At 28.3% G+C, this 24,452-nt stretch overlaps 2 protein-coding genes across 2 annotated transcripts in view; one reads left to right on the forward strand and one right to left on the reverse strand.

The window, feature by feature from the left end:
• Window positions 1-7,256, reverse strand: part of THADA (Thyroid adenoma-associated protein homolog) — a 72,777-nt gene extending 65,521 nt beyond the window's left edge. The window contains exons 1-4 of the mRNA XM_075376359.1: window positions 7,039-7,256; window positions 4,863-4,957; window positions 2,730-2,863; window positions 819-1,052 (exon numbers count right to left, since the gene is read on the reverse strand). Coding sequence (XP_075232474.1) covers window positions 819-1,052; window positions 2,730-2,863; window positions 4,863-4,957; window positions 7,039-7,147 — 572 coding nt within the window. The 5' untranslated portion in view covers window positions 7,148-7,256. The remainder of the gene's footprint in view (window positions 1-818; window positions 1,053-2,729; window positions 2,864-4,862; window positions 4,958-7,038) is intronic.
• A 120-nt stretch (window positions 7,257-7,376) lies between these two features.
• TrpRS-m (Tryptophanyl-tRNA synthetase, mitochondrial) lies at window positions 7,377-23,072 on the forward strand. Its single transcript, XM_075377540.1, has 7 exons — window positions 7,377-7,631; window positions 8,897-9,058; window positions 10,923-11,021; window positions 12,261-12,424; window positions 16,218-16,339; window positions 20,132-20,402; window positions 22,737-23,072. The coding sequence occupies exons 1-7, from the start codon at window positions 7,533-7,535 to the stop codon at window positions 22,972-22,974; spliced, it is 1,155 nt and encodes a 384-aa protein (XP_075233655.1). The 5' UTR covers window positions 7,377-7,532; the 3' UTR covers window positions 22,975-23,072.
• The last annotated feature ends 1,380 nt before the right edge of the window (window positions 23,073-24,452 follow it).

Below are 24,452 nucleotides of genomic sequence, written 5' to 3' on the forward strand. Positions count from 1 at the left end.
TGGCACCTCCTTACTTCGTACTAGTTCTCTTACATTCTAATAACAATTTCACTCAACATTTACATTTTTTTACTCTTTCAAGAACTTTATCCTGTACTTGACTGATGTACATTCTACTATATTTATTTTATATTACAAATTCAATTACTGATTATTTATAAAGCAAACTGCAAGATGCTTCTATATGTTACATGCTTTGCTTCTACAATAAACAAAGAATGTTCCAATACTCTTAAAACGAAGCATTCTTTAATTAATAATATTAACCTTGTGGTTTCCTGACCACAGCATTATAATGAAGAATCTAAAATCACTGATGAATTTGTGAAATTTTTAATTAATACATATAAATAATAATTTTAAAAAAATACTGATTTCTTAGTGATTATGCTTTTATTGGTAAATAAATTGTATGTATCTAAAAAATGTGACATATTACTCAAATTCTGATAACTGTTTTGAATTCAGCACCCCAAAATTAGTTGAACTCACCATGTACAATTCCAGATACATGAAAAGTGTTTTTTTGTTGACTAGTGTTACTGAATATTGAATTATTTTTTAACTATTTAACTATTATCTATTGAATACAGCGCATGTTTTATTGCCCTCATAAACTTAGTAGTTTATAAAAGAATTAACATGTACTAATGTGACTTAAATAAAACTTTTAAATACATTTTTGAAACAACAGTACTTCAACTAAGGAATAACTAAAATTTCATTAAAACTCAAAGTCTACTAAAGTCAATTATATATAAGAAAAAAATATAATTTTTAAAGCAATCAATAATTCAATTTTATAAATGAATACATACCTTAATTCATTTATACAATGATTAAGACACTTATGAATATATACTAAAATATCTGTCTGACATACAAGCACAGATTGTGAGCCAGCATTGAAATTTTCAAAACATCCAATTATTTTGTTATTAGTTACATTCATTACATCAACTGTTACAGCATCATTGATAAGAAATTTCAAATCATCAACCAAAGTATTTATCACTATTTTAACTCTTCTTTCATCAAGTGTACCAATCAACCTTAAAAAAAAAAGTGAATTTTATACAGAATATAAGGAAAAACATATAAATATTTAAAATGATAATACATCTACTTCAAAGATTACAAATGAGGAATTAAGAAACATACCTTTACTTTCCTGGCGAATGTAACTAGAATAGCTGTATTAAAGGAGGAAGTATGATTGTGTCAAAAATGGCGTATCAGGTTTTTTTTTGCAAATCTTTACGTTTTAGGATCTCTATAGTTTATCTAGACCAAAAAAAAAGGTGTATCTATTTATATACATGTATACTGCACTGATTTTGGCCTTATATATCAAGGGGAATTTTCTTTAAATGTGGCTCAAATATTCCTGTATATTTACTAATTATAATAATTATTATAATTCACTAATTATATTAATTTTTTCAAAATTTATGGAGTGGGTGGGGTAAATACGAAAAAATCAATTTTGATTTTCTTCAAAGGCATTTTAGAAAAAACTTTACTTTGGCAAATTTGTTACCTACAATGAATGTATAAATAAATATATAAAAAAAAAAAAAACATTTTTCAAAGAATCAACCCCCATCTCTTAAAATGTATGTTTTTTATCAAGCTCCCTTCGATTTAAATATCTTTCAAAAGTTTTTTTGAAAGTTTATCTTCTTATATAGAGCTATCAAGAAATGTACATTTAAAAAAAATTATAGATCATGAACCTAAAATGCAGAAAGTATTTCAAAAATTTTATTTCTCTTATTTTAGACTAATTGAAAGGGAGTGTTATATTTAGGCAAAACTTTACTTAAGCGAACTTGTTAAGCTAACAAGTTTTTTTCTATAAATATATACATATTTATAGAAAAAAATTTTAAAAGTATATTTCCCACCCCTAAAATATATATTTTTGGCTCTAATCTTTTCATCTCTATTATTAACAGTCAGAAAAAATCAAGCAATACTTTACCAGCTTTTATATATATAAATAAATAAATAAATTTAAAAAAAAGTTGGGTTTGAGCAAATGAAATGGATGGATAAAATGATACAAAAAGAATAGAACAGTGTTAACAGGGCATTAGAACACTGGTAAAGGGCAGTAGAAAATGGAAGGCACTGACTCATTGCAGAATTGAAAATCTTTTTCAATTTTTCTTTCAAGAAGAAGAATCAATTTTCATTATAGACCAGTTTTCATTATACTATCATAGAACTTTCAGTTCTGTCATTAATACAGGAAAGCGAATTTCATATCCCAAAAACTCACAATTTTCTTATTACAAAATTAATCTTTATGGCACATTTTAAAATGAAATGGATGTTAAACATTTGTATTTTTAAATTATGCTGCCACAATGTCACATAAATAGCCATTCAAAACTAAATGCTGTGAGTGAAGAATCATGTAACGAGACAATTATCTGAATATTAAAAATAGTAATACACCCTCAATAAAAAATTAATTCTATTTAATATAAAAATTACTTACTTTTAAAACTGATTATTTTGTAAAGTATTTTATTTTTGGTTTTCCATAAGAAATCCTTGACTTCATTTTTCATTGTTATTTTTAACCAAGCCACCAATATAAGTGTTGTAAGGGTGAAATGTGAACCAAACTTTTTAGGACACCAAAAGGTGTTCTTGAGCGTGGTATAAAAAAAAATATAAACTAAATTTTAATAAATATGATTTTAGAATTGAATACAAACCTTATGATACCATATCTGATTGGATTTTTTAATTCTACATGAAAATAAATTTTTGAAATTATTTGACAAATTATATATTCATCATTATAATTGTTATCATCAGTTTTTACTTGATTATTATACTGTGACACCATCTGAAAGAAAATCAAATTAATTAACTTTTTGTTCATATTAACCAGTAGAATCACAGTAATTAACAGCAAAACATACAAATATATTGTATAACTATATATATACATGTACAAGGTCTGGTCAAAAAATAACTGAATATTTTAAACTACGCCCCAACAGAGATATTTAGTGACGTGTGGTTGGCAGCATTGTGTTTTGCATAACCTCCTCTATAACCCATGTTCTTGGATTGTTGATATCTTGTTTAGTTTTCGTATTATTGTTATTTGAGTGCAACGAGTTTAAGTGTTAATAGTGATTATCAGGAGCAACAATATAACTAAAATTTTACATAATACTGTGGAAAACTTTCATAGAAATGTTTCAACTAAATGTTTTAAGTTCATGAAGATGATGATCTGGGTTGTACATTATCTTATGAATGATTTTCACGATTTAAAAGTGGTTGTCAGTCAATTGATGACGACCCTAGACCAGGAAGGCCTTTGACTTCAACTTATGACACCTGCGTTCAGTAAATCAACAATCTGGTGTGCACAAATCGCCAATCAACTGTAGAGAACTTGCAGAAGAGGTTAGCATTTTAATTGGATCATGCTGACATTTTGACTGAAAAATTGAACATGCATCAAGTTGCAGCAAAGTTTGTTCCTCGTTTGATGACCGAACAGCAGAAAGAACATGGAGTGGATGTTTGTTGGCAACTTCTTAAACAGGCCAATGACGAAGAAACATTCATGCAAAGGATCATAATGGGAGATGAAAGCTGGGTTTACAGCTATGACATTGAGACAATAGTTCAATCATCAAAATGGATTGGCAAAGGATCTCCACGCCCCCAAGAAAGCATGTTACTCTTGATCCAATGTCAAAGTGATGCTCTCTGTTTTTTTTAATTTTAATGGAATTGTGTATTTTGAATTCTTGCCTCATGGTGAAACAGTGAACCGTGTGTACTATCAAGGTGTTTTACAATAGTTATGTGAAAAAATCTGCAAAAAGAGACCAGAGTTGTGGCAAGACAACACAGGGTTCCTTCACCATGACAATGCACTTGCACACTTAGCTTTGTCAATTCATCAGTTTTTGTGCCAAAAATTAGTCAACTGTTCTCCCTCAGCCTTCCTACGTAAGGTAAGTCATCCTACTTTATTTATTCTGTACTGTGGTTGATTTAATAAAATAAAAATATATAAACTTATATAATAAGTAAATCTAAAAGTATAAATATAATCTCTTTTTTTATTGTTTTATTTTTTTTTGTTTAACATCTGAGACTACCGTCAGGTATTGGTTGAGAGGTTGAGATGAATGATTTGTAGTGTGTGTGAAAATGCCATGCCTGACCGAGATTTGAACCCGGGACCTCCAGATGAAAGGCCTTGATGCTACCACTCATGCCACGGAGGCCCTAAACAAACTTAACAGTCAAGGTTAGTGAGCGTAGATTAAGTTTGGTTAATTATATTTATTTATTATATAAAATTAGTTTATAATTTTAATTTATTTATTTTCTCCTTTAAGAGGCACCATCTAACAACTAACTGAGTAACGACAGCGACTATTCACACTGCCTAACAGCTGGCTAACTTCACATTGGCTGCCGACATCTTCTTGAATAGTACCAAATCTTTATGTAAGTTTTACATTTTTATAATTTAATAAAAAGGTAATAATCTAATTTAATTTTACCTTTTTGAATAGATTATATAACTATTGCAAATATCAAAATGTGATTTTGTCAAAAGCTACAACAAAACAATTTTGAAACCTGGTCAGATAAAATGCTTGTTAGATGGAACTTTTGTTCAAATAAAACATAGCGATATAATTATTATTACATTAGTTATGGCTGGCAGTGTTGTGGTTCTTACTTTTAGCAGCAGAAGTTTAAGGATTGATTCCCTCTCCAAAAAAAAAAAAAAAAAACATTAATTTAGTAGATAGAAATAAAACCAATAATTAAAATAATCTAATCTACAATAATAAATAAAAAATAACCTGCTTTAAGTAAATTAAGTGTTTATCTACTGTATCTGCTTCCATTAAATATTTCAACTGTTCTTTTACTTCAATATTCATCAATTTATCAATATCTAAAAAAAAAAGAGAAGAAAAGAGAATATTAATACTAAAAAATAGTCTAAATACGTTGACAATTACTGTTTATATGTAGATGTACAGAAAAAATTCATTAAATATCTGGTACAGATTAATAGCTAGCTACCAATACTAATAGAAATAATTATTTGATCTAATCACAAACAATAATACCCAATTATAGTGCCTTACTTTGAGATGAAAAATAAATTTTGTGGTATAACAAATTAAAAGTAAAAACATGCTAATCAAAAGGAAAAGAATCAAAAACAGGGGTGGAGTCATAAAATACATAACGTTAACATATAACAACTAACAATCAAATAAAATTTTCAACATTTTTAGAAAAGAAGACTCTGTACTGTTATCAGAACTACAAACAGATTAAGCAGAAGTTAAAAAAAAAAAATTAACTGAATATCATAAGGGGCAGATTCATATATAAAGAGCACTTACATGTATTACACAAATACATTATCAACCATGCAAGTTTAACAAAAAACATTAAGAATCTACCCCTACCAAACTGCATTATTTTTCCTGCTCTTGTCATAAGATTGTCATCTGTTCCATCTTGACAATGTTCTACTCATAAAAAAAGTTTTTAAATCCAAGATTAAAAAGTCAAAAGTTACTAACGTTTCAAATTTTTAAAGATTGGAATGCTATTATAAATGATATTATTTTTAAAAAACTAAAAATCATTATCATAAAGCCCAATCCATTTAAAGAGATTAGGACTTTCACAGTGCTCCTCAACGACATATTTAATTCTTTAAAAAATATTTAATTAAAAAAATTATTAATTAATCTATAATTAATTCATTCCAATTAATCATCCCAAGTACTCAAATAAATCAAAATAGATACCAATTAACACATGTGTAGATATTTTACACAAGGGGCTTATATATATATATATATGTAAGTTTTACTTTACACAATATAACTTTTAATAAATGAATACAAATAAAAAGTATCTTTAATAACAGAGATAGTAAGATATAAATAATACTAACTAAATAAACCAAGAATCATCAAAAATTGCCAACATTTTCAGAAAATGAAGTTTATACATTGCTTTCAGAATTATTAACAAAATTATACAGCAAACTAATGAAACACACATAGAAAAAACAATTTAGGAGAATACAATTTTATCACACACTGGGTACACATTTATCATAAGATACAAACAGCATACACAAAGACTAAACACTGAAATAAAATCAATGTTTGCAAACCACCTCATTAAAACAATATGCACATGCACAAAGACATAATTGTATGTAATGTTACACTTCACACATAAAAAAAATTCAGCAGATTTGAATATAAAATTTGCAAATACTTGAAAAAAACTATAAAAGAACACATTAAATGAATATGGAAGTATAACTTATTTAGTTCATATATTATGTGGTTTCCTGAACACTTTATGACAGGCTCCATTAACAGAGGTAGACAACTACACTGAAAAGGCGTTCACATGAAGAACTATTCATGTGTAGTTTTTAAGAAAGTAGTATTTTAAAAATTTACAGATTTGTACTAGTCTCATTATTTTATAATGAATATTAACTACAAACTAACTGAATAATATTAAATATTTTAAAACCTCCAAATCAGTTAAAAAACAAACACACCTTCAGGACATTTTCATATTAAAAACACATCTATTAAGAAAAATTATTAAGAAAAACCTCATAAAAATTCATAATTCTATTCACACATTTTCAGTTCCATATTTCTCCTTACAAAGAAAAAAATGTAGTTATCCACGCACCCTCATATATTAAAGAAAATTTTCAAAGACTAAGAAAAAAAGAATACAACATTTATTAATAACAATTATAAGTTGTACTGTTAATCATGCTGTAACTGTTCAGACAGAAAAATTTAACAAAGAGCAACAGACTTCTTTTTAAGAACAGAAAACAACATTTTGGCATATAAACTCAGTTGATAATTATGTTAACACAAGACGCGTAAGTTAATTTCAAGAAATTTACAATGTAAGACATTTATAAGACGACACATAATATTAATACAACTAAAAGAAAATATGACAACTTACCACACATTTTAATTATGTCGTTAAGATTTTTCAATTTCTCGTTCTGTTTTGTTTCCATTTTGACTAAATCACGAAGCACTTCACTGAATGTATTAATAATCGTGGACATATTTAAGAACCAGCTACAAATAACAGTTTACACATGTTAGTTTTTTGAACGTACAATTAATCACGTAATATAACTAAATGCAACTGACCCTCAAACTGTTTACCAAATTTTGAGGTTATTGAAAACGACAAACGTGTTTGCGTTTAAAGTTATCGATAGAATCGCATATAAATTGACACGAACGTTACCGATCGATTAATTTAGATAATATTTACATTATCGAAAAAGTTACCTAGACGTACACATTTAAATCGAACTGGTTTATGTTGATGTGAGGTTATAATAAAAATATTAATTTACCAATGTAAATATTGCTAGTTAAGTTTGTTAAAGAGGCCGGATAATCGATTAGACAATTATTTTATTCGAAAACGTGAGACGTATAATGTACAGATACGAAAATCTTTACGTGTGTTACGTTAGAAAGGTTAATTTTCCTAGAAAAACTATTAGGAAGTGTAACAGAGATTTTTCTACGAAAAAGGTGCATATATTTTACAGCGATTGTATATGCAAATATATCTGTCAATCTCTTACGCTCTTCTACCCGTACACAGTTTGGCAATTTTAGGTTATGATATTGTTTTTTTTTAATTTTAAATAACCAAAATTCTTAAAAGAGTAATTTACACCACTAAGGTGGTTATGGGCAAGTTCAGAGGTCCCCAAAACAGTTTTCTCTTGTAGATCCGCAATTATTTTGCTCCTCTCATATTTTCTATTCTCTTTCTGCCATTGAACAGGTGAATTGCATGGAATTGTTCTTAAGCTTAAGGAAATAAGGGATTGCCCTATAGTCCAACCTTTGGTAAATTACACCTGTAGATTTTGAAATCATATTAAAAAATTATCATACTTTTTGAAGTTCCTGATTTTTAATGACAAATTATTTCATTAAGAATGACATAAAGCAGGATTTTTCAACTCTCTCATCAAAAGTGATAATTATTTTTTAAGTGCATGTACAGCTTTTAGTTATATTACAAGAGGGGGAAATGAACTGATTTGTGGACCAAAGTCCAGTGCTAATGTTGCTACTTTATGTAAATATTTTATTCAAATGATACATTGCTATATTATACACTTTACTGATCATAATAATAATGGAAAATGCCACTTAATGGGTAAAAAAACTGCTCCAGTTCTCTAGCACTTGATTGTACAGATCAAGGGAAAGCCACTGTAAAACTTTAAATCAAAACAGCATCACAACACAATTAATTACAAAAAATATACATATATTTAAAAATCTGTTAACAGATTAAAATAACAGCAAAACAACTATACGAGAATAATAAGTAAGCACAAAAATTATAAATGTTGATATTTAAATGCATTTTTGCATACATGCAATGAAATTTTAAAAAATTGTGTTTTTTTGTTAATTAGTTTTATTTAAAAGTTACTGACAGCAATATACGTAATTATATCTCCTAAGAGAGAGTAATATTGATTGTGTAACAGAAATTCCTTTAATTTTATTTTAAATAGATTGTAGTGAATACCTTCCACAAAGTTGGATGGTAATTAGTTAAAAAATAAAATGGAAGGGCAATAAGGCCCTTACATAATTCTAAATATTGAGCTATTATAAAGTAATAATTTTGTTTATTGGAGGCAGTTGTTTTTCTCTTTTTCCATTTTTTTCTTTTTAGAAAAATTGTGAGATTTCCTTTATTTTTCAAAGTTGGCTCACCTCTAAATTAATTATAATTTTCTTTGTTTATTGATTAATATTGGTGATTTCAGGATGTAGAATGGCCAAAAAAGATCTTCTCTGGAATTCAACCATCTGGTACACTACATGTAGGCAATTACTTTGGAGCAATTCAGAATTGGGTGAAATTACAAAATGAGGGGAACAATGTCATTTATAGTATTGCTGACTTGCATTCAATGACTCTTCCTTGGGTAAAAAAAATTATTCTATTAAATATTTTGTTAGTCTATATTTTAAACAGTAGGTAGTAGTTTAATTTCTCATTGCCTGACAGCTTATATAATTTTTTCTCACTATTTCACTCTTTTAATTTATTTTCCATTTACCTGAATTGATTTTAGATTTTCTTAATGAATAATAAAATGGATTTAACATTTTACTAAGACCTGTATTTTCCTTCTGTAAGGTGAGGAGATAATTGATTTTTGTGTTAACAAAGTGTTGAAAAAAATCTCAAGAGCGAGTCAGAATCTTTTGTATGAGGCATGTTTTTTAATTTTTTAAGTAAGGGCTGTTTTGATATAAAAATTGAAATAAGCGAAATAGAAAAAAAACTTTATTATAAACAAAATAAACTTACAAATATGTACTGTTTTTCTATATATTTGCCATTCACTGCAAAACATTTTTGATTTTGGCTTACCAGCTTCGTTATCCCATTACTGAAGAATTCTCCCACCTCTGATTTAAATTTTTTTTTTGTTAATTAGTATTATTTAAAAACTTACTGATAGGGTAATATTGATTCTGTACAAGAAATAGCTTTAATTTGTTTTAAATAGATTGAAGTGAAGACCTTCCACAAAGTTGGATGGTAATTTGTTAAAAAGAAAACAGAAGTGCAATAAGGCGTTTACTTAATTCTAAATATTGAGCTATTATAAAATCACAATTCTGTTGTCTAGAGGCAGTTGTTACTCTGTTTTGCAGTTCCTCATCATCTTCAGACTTCTGCAATGCAAATCCATTGTTTTAAGTGGAGAAAAGGTAATAATCACATGGTGCAAGATCCAGACTGAAAGGTGGATATTTGAAGATTTCCCAGTAAAATCATTGCAATTGTTCAGTGGTTTTGTTTGTCTTGCATTATCATGGAGAAACAAAATCCCATCAGGTAGCTTCCCATGGCTTTTGTTTTCAATTGAACATCTAAGTTTTGTAAGGGTTTCCACAGCAGCACATATTGGCATTAACAGTTCTTCCATGTTCAAAAAATTAAATCAGCAATATCCCTTCGGCGTCCCAAAAAACCGCTTTTACTTTGAACTTTCTCACTTAAACGTTTTGGGCTTCGGCGTTGATGAATGCCGTCACTGCATTGATTGATGCTTTGTCTCAATATTTGAATAAGATATCCACATTTTATCACCACTCATAATGTTTTTCTATAAATCATCACCTTCATTTTCATAACATCTCAAAAATGTTTGAGCTGCTGCAAGATGCCTTTGTTTGTCTGTTTCTGTCAACATTTTTTGTACCCATCTGGAACACAACTTTCTGAAATCCAGTTCAATTCATTGAATTTTGGAAATTCAATTGGTAATTGAAAAACAATAAACCTTCTGTTTTCATGGATTTTTACATTCACATTTTCAGTCAGTTCATCTGTGATGACAGTTGGGCAACCACTACGTTCTTTGTCCAACAAATGGTGAACTTTACCTTTACACCTAACACTGGGTCCATAAATATTGATAATTTCTCTCTGAATATCAGCAGAAGATTTGTTTTCACCAATAGGTAACAAATTATTGTTGCACTTCACAACTGGTTGGATTATTTATTGTAGTATGAATTAGTTGCCGTTTGATAAGAGAAATACTGCATTTACCATTTGTAAGCTCACACAATCATTCTAAGAGTTGCATTTTTTTTGTTTGAATTACCAGTTTTACTATAGTTTATTTAATAAGGAAAATTGAATAAAATGAAAGAATGAGTTTTATTTTTATAGATATGTGAATGAGCAATTATGCTAGATTATGCACAGTTAATGTTAATTTTTGTTTTACAGTTTTATGTCAATCAATTTAATTGCCTTCTTATGTACAGGAATCTGAAGAATTACATTCAAATGTTATGTTAATAGCTGCATCTTTAATAGCATGTGGAATTGATCCAACAAAAAGTATTTTGTTTCAGCAATCTAGGGTAATTTTAATACTACTTTATGATTATTTTTTTTAAAGATTAATTTGTGTTTACTATTTGCCAGTGACCAGTGTACTAGATAAAGAGGTACTTCATATTATTTTTACTGAGCAAGCCATTTTGCTGTTGTTGTGTTCTGATTATTTTGGAGAGAAAGTAATAAGAATATCTTAACACATACAACAGCATTATGTAATCTGGAACAACTGAAAGTTGTTTTCAAAAATGGAAATTTGAAAAGCTTTTTTCAAACTTCCAGATTAAAATTAATTATTTCAGTGTTGGCATTGATAAAAATTTGAATTCAGCATACACTGAACAAACTAAATGATTGAAACTAGAAACTGTAAATGAGTATTTAATTCAATGTAAGTACAGAAGACTAGAGAATTGGCTGAGGCTTAACATTACTTGGAGATTTAGAAACTCAAGTTCATAGAAATGTCTATAATAAACAGAAAGTAGGTAGATGGCAAAATTAGTTTCTTAACAATGAGTAAGAAAATTCATTTCTAAATAATGATAAAGAATCAATGTTTAATATCATAATCACATCAGTTATGACTTTTTAGAAAATAACATCAGTTACTCCAAAGAATAGCGCAGGCATTTGGTGAAGTGGTTTCATATTTCAAATTTATTCCTTCAATGATTACATTATATCTGCTGATGATAATTATTAAACAATTGAAATGTGCATCTAGTTTTAAATTTTAATATTTTGTTATAAGTTTTTCATATTTATGATTTTTAAGTTGTTGAACAAGTTTATAAAGGCTTTTTAATTAATTTAAACCTATGTATCAAGTTGTGTGATGAATCTTTCTCTTAAAAATTATTTAATTTCACTGTACATTGGACAGTAATTCACTCATTTTCTGACTATTTTTTCAATATTTGTTATAATTCTTATTTAAACAAATTAAAAAACTTTTTTATTCATCAGGTATATTGGGAACTAGTTCAGTTACTAATATTCATGTGCAGGTCTATGGAGAGAATAGTCAGCAGTTTGTCTAAATGTTAAGGAATTGACTGTCACTGGGCTTGCATCTGCTTTTCCTATCAAAGTTAGCACAAGGGGACTTTCTAGAGGCACAGGTGCTTGCCAGTTAAACTGGGTTACCTTCTTCTCATATAGTTTAATCTATTCTAAATTTTTTATTTCTGATGAAATTTTAGGATTATGATCTTTTTTAAAAGCAATTTCGCCTTGTTTTAATTTTTTTTATTTTACAGGTACATCAGCATGCAGAATTATGTTGGGTTCTCGGTTGTTTAAGTACAATGGCACGATTAGCGCATTTACCACAGTATAAAGAGAAATCAGCTCAAATTAAAGATGTTCCATTAGGTTTATTCTCTTATCCGGTTTTGCAAGCTGCTGATATTCTACTTTATAAGTGAGATTAATATTTTTCATTACATAAATTAGATAACTCATGTCTGCCGTAGCAAAATTATTCAATAATATGAGTTACCAGAAATATCCATATATATTCCCTATCTATTTTTAGGAAAAATAGAATATTGAGTGGACTACTGCAGTTCTTTTTTTCCTTTAAAAATTCTACATTACATTATACAATTACATCATTCACAAAATCTTGTTTGGGTAAGTTTTGTTATGCAGAAATGTGCATACTTTTTGTTACAAAGCTGAACCTTTTATTTTTTTTTTACATTCTGGGATTATAAAAAAATTTTCATTGATCTTTCCTGGCAAATGGTTGATTTTTATTATCTGTATATTTTTATCTCTTTTACTATCTGTATGCTAATAACATCTAGCTGCTTCTGATGTTTATAATATATATATATATATATATATATATATAGTGGTGTCTATGAATTGTTATTGCTTCATGCAATAATCAACCAATTGAGCTGAAATTTTGCATGAACATATTTTTTATATCTGGAAAGAGCATTTTTATTACAAAATGCTTCACTATTTCAATATGGTGGCCATTTTAATGTCTTGCGGTAACAACTAGATAATGTTCCTTGCTGGTATTTAACTTTAGCCAAACTGTTTTCAGAAACCACTTGCAGTGTTTGGTCTGTATCGGTTTTGATATCTTGTTCTAGTTGTTGAGAAAAGCAGTTTTAATGGTGCGATGGTGTACAACATGATGGCTTAACCAATTCACTACTGCCACTTGGACTGTATGTGAGACATGACTGACTGCACCTGCGCCTGGTTACTTGACTAAAAAATCTAAAATAAAAAAAACTAGAAATATTGTATGGGCACTTCCTAATGTTGTTTGTTGAATAATGCCAAGAATCATTTGACCCATTTGTGAGTAATCAATTGTAACTACTATTTTTAAGGTCAGACTGACTATTCTGAAAACCACATACTTCAGAGTACTGTGCTGACTAAACTTGAATTGATTAGTATTATTCAATATTTTTCTCACAAGCATGAGGTTAAGATGAGACAGAAAACCAAGCTCTGACCAGCTGATGTGTGTGTATATACTATTCACTAGCTGGTCAGGGTAGTTTATTTAATAAAATTTAAATATATATATATACTTTTTTTTTGTCTTCAGTCATTTGACTGGTTTGATGCAGCTCTCCAAGATTCCCTATCTAATGCTAGTCATTTCATTTCAGTAAACCCCCTACTACATCCTACATCCCTAACAATTTTTTTACATATTCCAAATGTTGCCTGCCTGCACAATTTTTTCCTTCTACCTGACCCTCTAATATTAAAGTGACTATTCCAGGATGCCTTAATATATGGCCTATAAGTCTGTCTCTTATTTTAACTACATTTTTCCAAATGCTTCATTCTTCATCAATTTGTCGCAACACCTATTCATTTGCCACTTTATCCACCCATCTGATTTTTAACATTCTCCTACAGCACCACATTTCAAAAACTTCTAATCTTTTTTTCTCAGGTACTCCGATCATCCAAGTTTCACCTCCATATAAAGCTATGCTCCAAACATATACTTTCAAAAATCTTTTCCTGACATTTAAATTAATTTTTGATGTAAAGAAATTATATTTCTGACTGAAAGCTCGTTTCGCCTGTGCTATTTGGCATTTTATATCGCTCCTGCTTCGTCCATCTTTAGTAATTCTACTTCCCAAATAACAAAATTCTTCTACCTCCATAATCTTTTCTCCTCCTATATTCATATTCAGTGGTCCATCTTCGTTATTTCTACTGCATTTCATTACATTTGTTTTGTTCTTGTTTATTTTCATGCGATAGTTCTTGCGTAGGACTTCATCTATGCCGTTCATTGTTTCTTCTAAATCCTTTTTACTCTCGGCTAGAATTACTATATCATCAGGAAATCATAACATCTTTATCTTTTCACCTTGTACTGTTACTCCGGATCTAATTGTTCTTTAACATCATTAACTGCTAGTTCTATGTAAAGATTAAAAAGTAACAGGGATGGAGAACATCCTTGTCAGATTCCCTTTCTTATTACGGCTTCTTTCTTATGTTCTTCAATTATTACTGTTGCTGTTTGGTTCCTGTAAATGTTAGCAATCGTTCTTCTATATTTGAACCCTAATTTTTTTAAAATGCTGACCATTTTATTCCAGTCTACATTATCAAATGCCTTTTCTAGCTCTATAAATGCCAAGTATGTTGGTTTGTTTTCCTTTATTCTTCCTTCTATTAATCTGAGGTCTAAAATTGCTTCCCTTGTCCTTATACTTTTTCTGAAACCAAATTGATCTTCCCCTAACACTTCTTTCACTCTCCTCTCAAGTCTGCTGTACAGAATTCCAGTTAAGATTTTTGATACATGGCTAGTTAAGCTAATTGTTCTGTATTCTTCACATTTATCTGCTCCTGCTTTCTTTGGTATCATGACTATAACACTTTTTGAAGTCTGTCAGAACTTCCCCTTTTTCATAAATTACATGCCAGTTTGTATAATCTATCAATCGCTTCCTCACCTGCACTGCGCAGTAATTCTACAGGTATTCCGTCTATTCCAGGAGCCTTTCTGCCATTCAAACCTCTCTTAAATTCAGATCTCAGTATTGTTTCTCCCTTTCATCCTCTTTGACTCCTCTTCTTCCTCCATAACACCATTTTCTAATTAATTTCCTCCGTATAACTCTTCAATATATTCCACAAAATTAAATAATTATTATTTTGAATAATATGCACTTATTCCTTACATTTCAAAAAACAATATGCTTTAATTTTACTTGAATGTATCCAATCAACTGCACCATTTAAGTACTTAACTTAAAACAAACTTTTTTTTACTCTTAAACTTTTTTTTTAAAAAACCAACTTCTATTTCGTTTTCATATAAAATTTACCCATGTAGACAGATATTCTCTCTATAATGTTATTTTAAATATACATTTGAATTACAATTTAATAAACAGTGTTATGCATACATGCTAACAGTGTGAGTTCATGAGTGAAACTTTACATTTTATGTTTCTTCTAACGTAGTGAGTCTAAGACTAAATAAAAATTATACGGAAGACAAGATTGCATGTAAAATTTATCAATTAAGGAACATAGAGACTGTAAGGAAAGAAGCAACTACATTCCTTTTTATGTATTCTTTCCTTACAGTCTCTATGTTCCACTTAAGCAACTACATTCCTTTTTATGTATTAAGTGCTAAAAATAACAATTTTTTTTAGATATAGGTTAGAATATTGCACACGTAAGCATTATTACTGGAATGTATTCCTGGAAAATGCAGTAATTTTAAGAAATGTTATTATGTTGAAGTCTTGTCAACATAATAACTTTTCTTAAAATTACTACATTTCCAGGAATACATTACAGTAATAATGCGTACGTGTGCTAAATACAATATTCTAACTTATATCTAAAAAAAATTGTTATTTTTAGCACTTAAGCAACTACATTCCTTTTTATGTATTCTTTCCTTACAGTCTCTATGTTCCTTAATTGATAAATTTTACATGCAATTTTGAATCAAATATGTACTACAGATTTGTTCAGCATCTGAAAGATCTTTAATAATAGTCTGTGAAACAGTAAATTTATAAAGTAACTAAAACTAAATTTGTAAGTATTAATTTTATTAAATAACAAGTTTATCAAAAAAAATTCATCAACGCAAAAATAAGGTTTTATTTTTATAGGTAAGTTTAATTGTTGTTTTAAATTAAATTAAGTGTATTTTTTCAATCTAAATGTAAAAGTTAATTTTCCAGATCTACACATGTTCCTGTGGGAGAAGACCAGGAACAACATTTACAAATTGCTCAAATTTTGGCTCGTATGTTTAATAAAAGATTTGGTATGACGTTCCCTCATCCTAATGCTCTTATTGAAGGTATTAGATATGTTTGCTTTCTCATTCTTATTATATTTATAACTATATCTTAAAAATAAATTGTGTGATTCTGTTTTATTGGAAATTTTTTATTTAACCTAATTTTTTAAGAAACTTTCTTTGTAACAAATATACAACAGTATTTATCCTTCTCAGTTTAGAATGCTTAATGATTAGACTGTCCAATATGATGAGTTCTTACAAGGTAACATTTCCTCTAGATTGAAAAGTAAAGGAAAGTTTACCAGCTGATATTTTTTTTCATTCATATAAATTTGATGACTTCTATAACTTCATACAGTTTTCATAATTGCTTTATAACTTCATACAGTTTTCATAATTGCTTTATATCATGTGTGATAAAACTACTCCTTTTTTAGTTATGTTCCACCATTTAAAAAATAAAAATGATCATTTCTGACGATTGTAACTTTCTCATAACTCTTAATGACTTATGTATTTACAAAGGTATTAGTTATCTCTTCAATTAATAAATATTATGAAAATATGCTATCAATTTTTATTGGATTATTAATTTTATGGTAAAGTGGGTTTATTAAATTCAGTTTTTGAAAGAAAATGAAGTATTGTAATGAAACTATGTATTTAAATTAAATAGCTTACACTTTTTTAAATGGCAGGATCTTTTGAATGAAGTAATTTCTGTATGTATACACATTATATTCTACCATGCTCACTCTACATAAAAATAATTGTAATTTAAGTTAATAACTGTTTTCTCATTTAGTTTACTAATGAAACTGTTCATTTGATTTACGCATTCAATCACTGTTTGATGCTGTCCTGTGTATCTGCATCTTGTTACATCCTTGATTACCAGGCCATACTATATTGTTAACTAGTACTTTGTTACAGAATAGTGGCTCAGGGTAGTATCAAGGAACTATTAAAAAGATTTTAGATATAGTTGATTCAAATGAATCTTGAACTATCTACCTCCTGCATAGAAAGGCAAACTCTAACCATCTGTACCTTTGCAATGCATTATTGCATTGCATTTTATCTTTCACAACTGGATCAATCCATTTGAAATGACTCAAGGGTGGTTGCTTTACCACTTAAAAAAAAATTGAAACTTACCTACTTGTTTCCTACGTGTCTCTGGAACTTAAAATTATTATTATTTTTTATTTGAGCAGTTTATCTGTGGCGGTTATTTTTATTACGTGCACATACCTATTTGTGATTGTAAGGGATAATGGAAAAAATCATAACTAAAAAATTATTAATCCTGGAAGGATTAAACTAAAAGCAGTTTATTCATATTTTTTCAAGGTAAAAGAATGGACTAGTGGTTTATTTACCTAGCTCTCTTCTTTCTATGAGAAAATTACCAATAAAGTTGAACATGAAAAACTGTGAAATTTCACTTTTGGTAATTTTTTTCAAGAGGTAGGGATGCCATACACAGTTTAAATTATTTTTTTATATGTAGGTATATAAATGTAGGTTTATATATGTAGGTATTATTTATATGTAGGTATGGTAGTTTTACCATAAATAATATTAATGGTGATATACTTACCCCTAAATGTTTATGAATTTTTGAAAGCTAGTTTTTTAAAAAATTAAATTTTGGCTTCAAATAACTCTGATAGGGCTGGTGATAAAAATCTCAAATTTGCATAACTTACAGTGTTTTTGTAGATTTTTATTGCAAATAAAAAAGTTTATTGTGTATTGTACTAATAAAAAAGTTATATAACCTCTCAAAAACATGGAAAACCTGTTAAAAGCAATACCATTTTGACTCACTAAATAAGTGCCCCAAAGGGTTTCTTGTCTTCTAGGCACTGTAATATTTTTATAGTTATTACTATAGTTGAAATAGACTTGTTTGAACCAGACTTGTTCACGTTACAACAGGAGCTTGAAGTCATTTCCAGTAGTCAGGAAAATTCATGTTGCACAACATGATGCTCATTTATGCTTATTGCATCATTTAGCTTTGCAGTTACAGACTGGTCAGTCTGACATTAGTCAGAGACCTGTTCACATCTTTACTGAGTGTCTCAAAATTTCATCCTGTGTTTATTAAATAAATAAGTTTTTCTTAATAATATTATATTTGCAAATTTTAAAATCAGTTACATTTTTACATTATTTTCAAGTAATTTCACATAAAACTATGGAAGAACAATGTTCCATAGGAATTTATGTGAATGAAAAGCGTCATAAAAGTGTATGGAACATTGCCAAAAGAACTTATTAAAATTTGTGAATTTAGTGATGCAAACCAACAACATATTTTTTTAAAGTGTTAATTCAGATATCACTAGCGTTTGTAAATATCATGAAAAAAGTTTTTGTCAAAATTCAGTTACCAGTATGGAGAATTCTGTTATGGACAAAAATAACATTAGAGCAAGACATTGAAGCCGAATGGCACTTCTTTGGATCATTCTATGGGAAAAACGCCTATGTTGGTGTGGGGGGGAACAACAAAATAAGAGGCGGTAAAGGCAAGCCTGCAAAGGCCATTAGATAGTCAGATAACAAACACTGATGAAACGTATTCATTCATTTTATAATCACAAGCTGAAAATCATCAAGTATTTTTTGATTAAATGAGATGAGATAGCTAGGATTTCAGAACTTTAAAAAACTGTTTTAACTGCTATGAAAGAGTTTGTACTAGAAGCTATTTTCCTTGGTCAGAAGGCATTGTAAGATGTTACTTTACTTCAAACTCCAATGACTATAAAGACCATCCCATGTCAAGTATTGTACCACTTTCACTTAAGGAAAAAGACTCTATTGCTTGTGTGTATGGCAATCAGTGGTGGATTGGAGAAGTGGTAGATATCAGCCTCGAAGATGACAAAGTGCAGGTTAATTTTTTCCACCCAGCTGGACCATGTACATCATTTCAAAAGTTTCAACAGACAAAGTGTGGATACCGATCTACAAAGTCCCAAAAAACTTGACATCACTTGAACTAACTACAGTGATGGGTCATTCTCACACATTTTCAAGAGAATTATCAGAAGAGATATCACGCAGCTGTTGGTTAACCACGCTAAATAATATACTTTCATTGCCAAAAAAACAGGCTATTTCATTGAAGAATAATTAAAATTCTGTTACAATTTATTTTTTCTTTGATAGTGATTACAAAAGTAAACAAAATTAAAAATTAATTCTTGAAAAAAGATGTAGGCTACACATTGAAATCTCAGTTTGGGTAAGTTTTACAAGCACTTTTGAATCAAAAGTGCTTGTAAAACTGAATCAAAAGTGCTTTTGTATTAGGTTACTGGTATTGTTTAAGTTATCATTAATAATGTTACAAAATAAATAAGTTTTCATTAATAATTTTAAAAAAAACTATTTTAAAAATATTGATAACGTCAACTTCAACAACATAGGGGCTGAATATAAAAATATATATAAAAAATCTAAAGTGAAAAAGAAGACAAGACCCCCTTGGAGTACTTTTTATTAGTACAATACACAAGGAACTTTTTTATTTGCTATAAAAATCTACAAAAAAAGTGCAAGTTGTGCAAATTTGAGATTTTTATCACCAGCATTTTATTCAGCATAATTTTTTTCTTTTACCTCAAGAGAATTTATTACATTCATTTTTCACCTCTCAGACTAATATGTTATAGTGCTTTTTGCTCAAGAATCCATTATCAGTTTTTTCTAGTTTTGCTGAATATTTTTATCAGTATTTTTTACCTTTCGAATAAGAATCATATTGGTAAGACCTCTCTCTAGTGAATTTAACCTACTATAGAGTATTAAGAAAAGTTTTGTGTTTGACAGGCAATGATGGTAGCCGAATAAGAAGTTTACGAGAACCAAATCGCAAAATGTCAAAATCGCATAAAGATCATAAAAGTAGAATTGAGTTAACAGATACACCTGATAAAATTTTAGAAAAAATCAAAAAATCTGTTACTGATTTTACATCCAGTGTAACATTTGAACCAGAGACCAGACCAGGAGTTGCAAATCTTGTTACATTACATTCGTTAGCAACAAAGAAATCTTGTGAAGAAATATGTAGTGAAAATACACATATAGACACTGGAAGGTAAAACTATTTTTATGATATTATTTAGAGAAATAGGATTATCATTCATTTTTTAACTGTAAATTAGTTAATTCAGTATGAAAGATTCTGCACTATAAGTATTTAACACTAGAAGAATAAGGTTATAAGTAAATTGAGTTCCCTTATACTTAAGTGAAAACAGCTGTAATTTCAGCATGTTGTAATCTTTTTACTTATTCAATAAACCTTTTTTCATTTGAAATTAAGGAATTGACAAAAATTTAGATTTATGATAACTCAGACTTATATTTCTTTTTTCTTATACTGGTAAACATTGGAATTTAACTGTGAAAAGAAGTGATTTTATATAATTAATTTGTTTAAATATTAGATTAGAATTAAATAAAAAGTATAATTAATTTTACTGACATTAATGCTTCTTTGTTACTATACTGTTCCAATTTTCTTTATTTCTCAAATAGGCCTACTATAGAATGATAATTCTTTGGAGAATTAAATCATTTTTAAATATCTCAGATTTTGTGTTTAGTTTACAATAATTTCATTAATGATTACTACCATTTCAGGAAAAATTAGTCACTCTTTTTTACAATGATGAACTTTAACTCTGATGATATAATATTTGAAATCAAACAAATAAAACAGTGGTATGTACAGTATGAAGAACAGTAATTACAAGTCAATTTAACAATACAACTTACTGAACCTGTAGAAACAAAAAGACTGCAGACTACACTGCATCCCTGGATGCAAGTGTAATTAAGATAAATTATGTGATTGAAAACAAAGTGAGAATAAATTCAAAATCTACGAAGATGCTAAAGTTGTTTGACTAATCAAATGTGCTCAAAAATATTCTTTATAATAGTTTCTTCATTAGTTTATTAATAATTTCCCCAGTACTGATGTACTATCTAGACAGTTGTAGCAATACACGATTAAATTTTTATTATAATTTTTACCAAATTTATACAAAAATTATAGCAGTGTGGTTAGATGTATGGATTTTCCTTACCTATATATATATCTGTGAATAACAGAATTCCTTGTGTAAATCCTTTTACCAAAATATTATTGTTAACATATTTACAAAATAAATTAAGATTAAGAAAATTAAAATTTTAAAATTAAATTAAGATTGTTTTAAAATGTTCTGTTTTTTCTAACTGTTAAAGAAATTAAATTTTGGGGATTATAACCATATTACTGCATTATGCAACTACGACATAAAAATAAAAAATGAAGTCATGCCAACTAATACATTTTTTCAAGATAAAGAATCTGTATCTGTAATATTTTTTCTTAAAACATTTTTTCATTCAAAAAATATATTTTAACAATAAAATGGTTAATCCTGTTCTGCTTTCTTATTCATTGCTATAGAAAATTATTTTTTAGTTAAATTTGTTAATAACAGAAGAATCAGGTGGCATTTTCAAAAATAGGTACTTAGTGCACGTTACTAACTAATAACTGAAGGTGTAAAAAAATTCTACTAGTTTTATAAAAAAAAAGTACCCATTTATATTTGGCTACGATTCCCTTGCAGTTTATTTTGTAGTGATGTATCTTCCAATGTATCTCCCACAGTTAAAAGCTATGAGAAAAACATGTTTGTTAACATGTTAAAGCTTGACATCTTGATATCTTTGTATCATTATAATTATTCAAAAGATCAGAAATTTCTAGTGTCACTTCTGCGTGAACTTCATCTAGGGAAGAGGAATAATTGTAAGAACCAGATATGAGTTTGGGGAAGGGATGGAGAAACAATCATGTGGTCCAAAAACGCTGACATTTTGTTAATTGTGAGGATATTAGCGTTCTTGTGATTGAGCAACTGGTTGCTCTTGTACCATGGTGAAGAGAAGTTTTTAAAATGATGAGACATTACTTGTTTACTTCAGTCTAGTCACTTGTTTTAAAAATAAAGAAAGGAATTAAAAAATAAGGGGAAATTTAAAAAAAAAAGAGGGAAGACATTTGTTTAAATATAAAGCATTTTTTTTAATACATTTAATTTAATTGAAATAATATATTCAATTCTAGGAAAAATTTCCTAGTTAAGTAGCAGCAATTTATCTTAAAACTATTATTCATTTGTAGAGTAATGTGCTTCTTAAAAAATATTTTATTTACTACTGTATATTTAATCGATATTTCCTCATTGTTACCACCCTAAATTCTTTTCAGTTTTGAGACCAGTTAATCCACAATTTTTATTTAAGCTTTTTTAAATATTCAATACAAAACAATTTTTTCTAAAATGCACATTATCTTTCATCAGTTTAGATAGGATTCAGAATAAAAATATTAAATTTAATTATTATTATAATGTCTTCTTTTTTTCAGATATAAAATGATTGTAGCAGATGCGCTTATTGCTTTAATAAATCCAATTAGAGAAGAAATTAACAGATTAATTACAGCACCTGATTATTTACAAGATATATTAGAAGAAGGTGCAGAAAAAGCGTCAGTAATTGCAGATAAAACATGGCAAGAAGTAAGACAACGAATAGGAATTGATTTAAATCAGATAAAACAGAATAGCAAGCATATATTAAATGCCACTGCTAAGTCACAATAAATTTTTTTTTAGATTAAAGTAAAATGTTTGATTTAATTTATAATTAATGTATTAATAATAAAAATTTGTTTAAAACTGAATAATAGTTTGTTGTATCTGCTCCTCCTTAATAGATTGATCCTTCTTTAATTTTATTTTTAGAATAACACGTAGAAAACAATTAAAGAATTTTATAAAGAAAAGCATAAATGGGGTTTCAGCTGGTTTCAGAAGCAGACAAATAAAAAAAATTCTAACTTTGTTTTTTTTTATCCAGCAATTTTGGTAATAGTATTAAAGGTCTTAATACTTTTTATTCTTTTTATATTTCAATCTTAGACATATACACTAGACCTCTGATTTATTACCTTAGACAAATCAGCTGAAAAAGAAAAGTCCAGTGAACAGAGATTTAAAACGCATTGTCTTTTATATATGTTTATATATCTTTTTGTTTAGAAAAGATGATTTTATCCTCAAGTAAAGTTATTGAAAGTATATGAAATAAACTCAAAAATATAAATACTTTTTGACTGATCTTTTAACAGCATACAAACAATAAAAAGAATATTTTTTTTTCAGTAAAATCTCCTAAAAACCACCTCTATAAAAAGTTAAAAGGAATAAAAACTGGCACTTTTAATGCTTCATAAAAAATACCTTATTTACAATAATAAATTATTTATAATGATCAATTTAGAAAGCAAGTTGGATAACATAACATTAAAATACTGGATGAAGCTAAAGGGGGTCTACATGTTTCAGTTGCTAAGAAGACGAACCTAACTTTGCTGAAAAATGTAGGAAAGTGAATACTCAATTGCTTATTTAATATCCAGTGTTAATACACGATGTCTAATGGAACCAAGTCATTGTTGACTAATGGAGCAAAAAAAAAGTATTCTTACTTTTGATGTAAAAGACAATGTAATATCATGTTTTCAAAATATATAGAATTTATTGTAATTAAAATCTAATAAACTGAATTAACAAAGAAGTGCAAAGCAGCAAAAATCATTTTCTTCCACTTCCAGAAATCACATTTTTTCACAATTTACTTTTGCTGTCTGCCCGTACTGTTATTAAGCATTTCTTCAGCAGATAATTCTCACACATTCGCATCATCTCTATTTCTCAGACTCATTTAACTGCTGAAAGTTACAGAACACTAACCACAAATTTATTTATCGCCTTCTACTTCTCACCCAACTCAACCTTATATCCACAACCTTGGCCTGGAGTGATATCTGGTCAATTCTCCCCTTAAGAACACAGTACTAATAAATAAAATGTGTGCACTCAAACAAAACATACTCTTCTAGATAAGAGACCATCAACAAACCTATGCATAGGCCTTAACATCATCATGACTTGACAAAAACTTCATAACGAAGTAATTCACTTCTCTTGACCAACAACTAATCCATTTGTATTGGGGTACAACCTGATAGGGCTCTTCCTACAAAACTTCCAAATATCCTCAAAATTATATATGGTAT

The sequence above is a fragment of the Lycorma delicatula genome, chromosome 10 (genome assembly GCF_047948215.1).
Source record: "Lycorma delicatula isolate Av1 chromosome 10, ASM4794821v1, whole genome shotgun sequence".
Taxonomy (NCBI): domain Eukaryota; kingdom Metazoa; phylum Arthropoda; class Insecta; order Hemiptera; family Fulgoridae; genus Lycorma; species Lycorma delicatula.

Coding starts and splice junctions, on each gene's coding strand:
- TrpRS-m (XM_075377540.1), top strand. CDS start 7,533: ATGTACAGATACGAAAATCTTTACGTGTGTTACGTTAGAAAGGTTAAT. Junction 7,632..8,896: donor GAGATTTTTCTACGAAAAAG/GTGCATATATTT, acceptor TGGTGATTTCAG/GATGTAGAATGGCCAAAAAA. Junction 16,340..20,131: donor TCCTAATGCTCTTATTGAAG/GTATTAGATATG, acceptor TGTGTTTGACAG/GCAATGATGGTAGCCGAATA.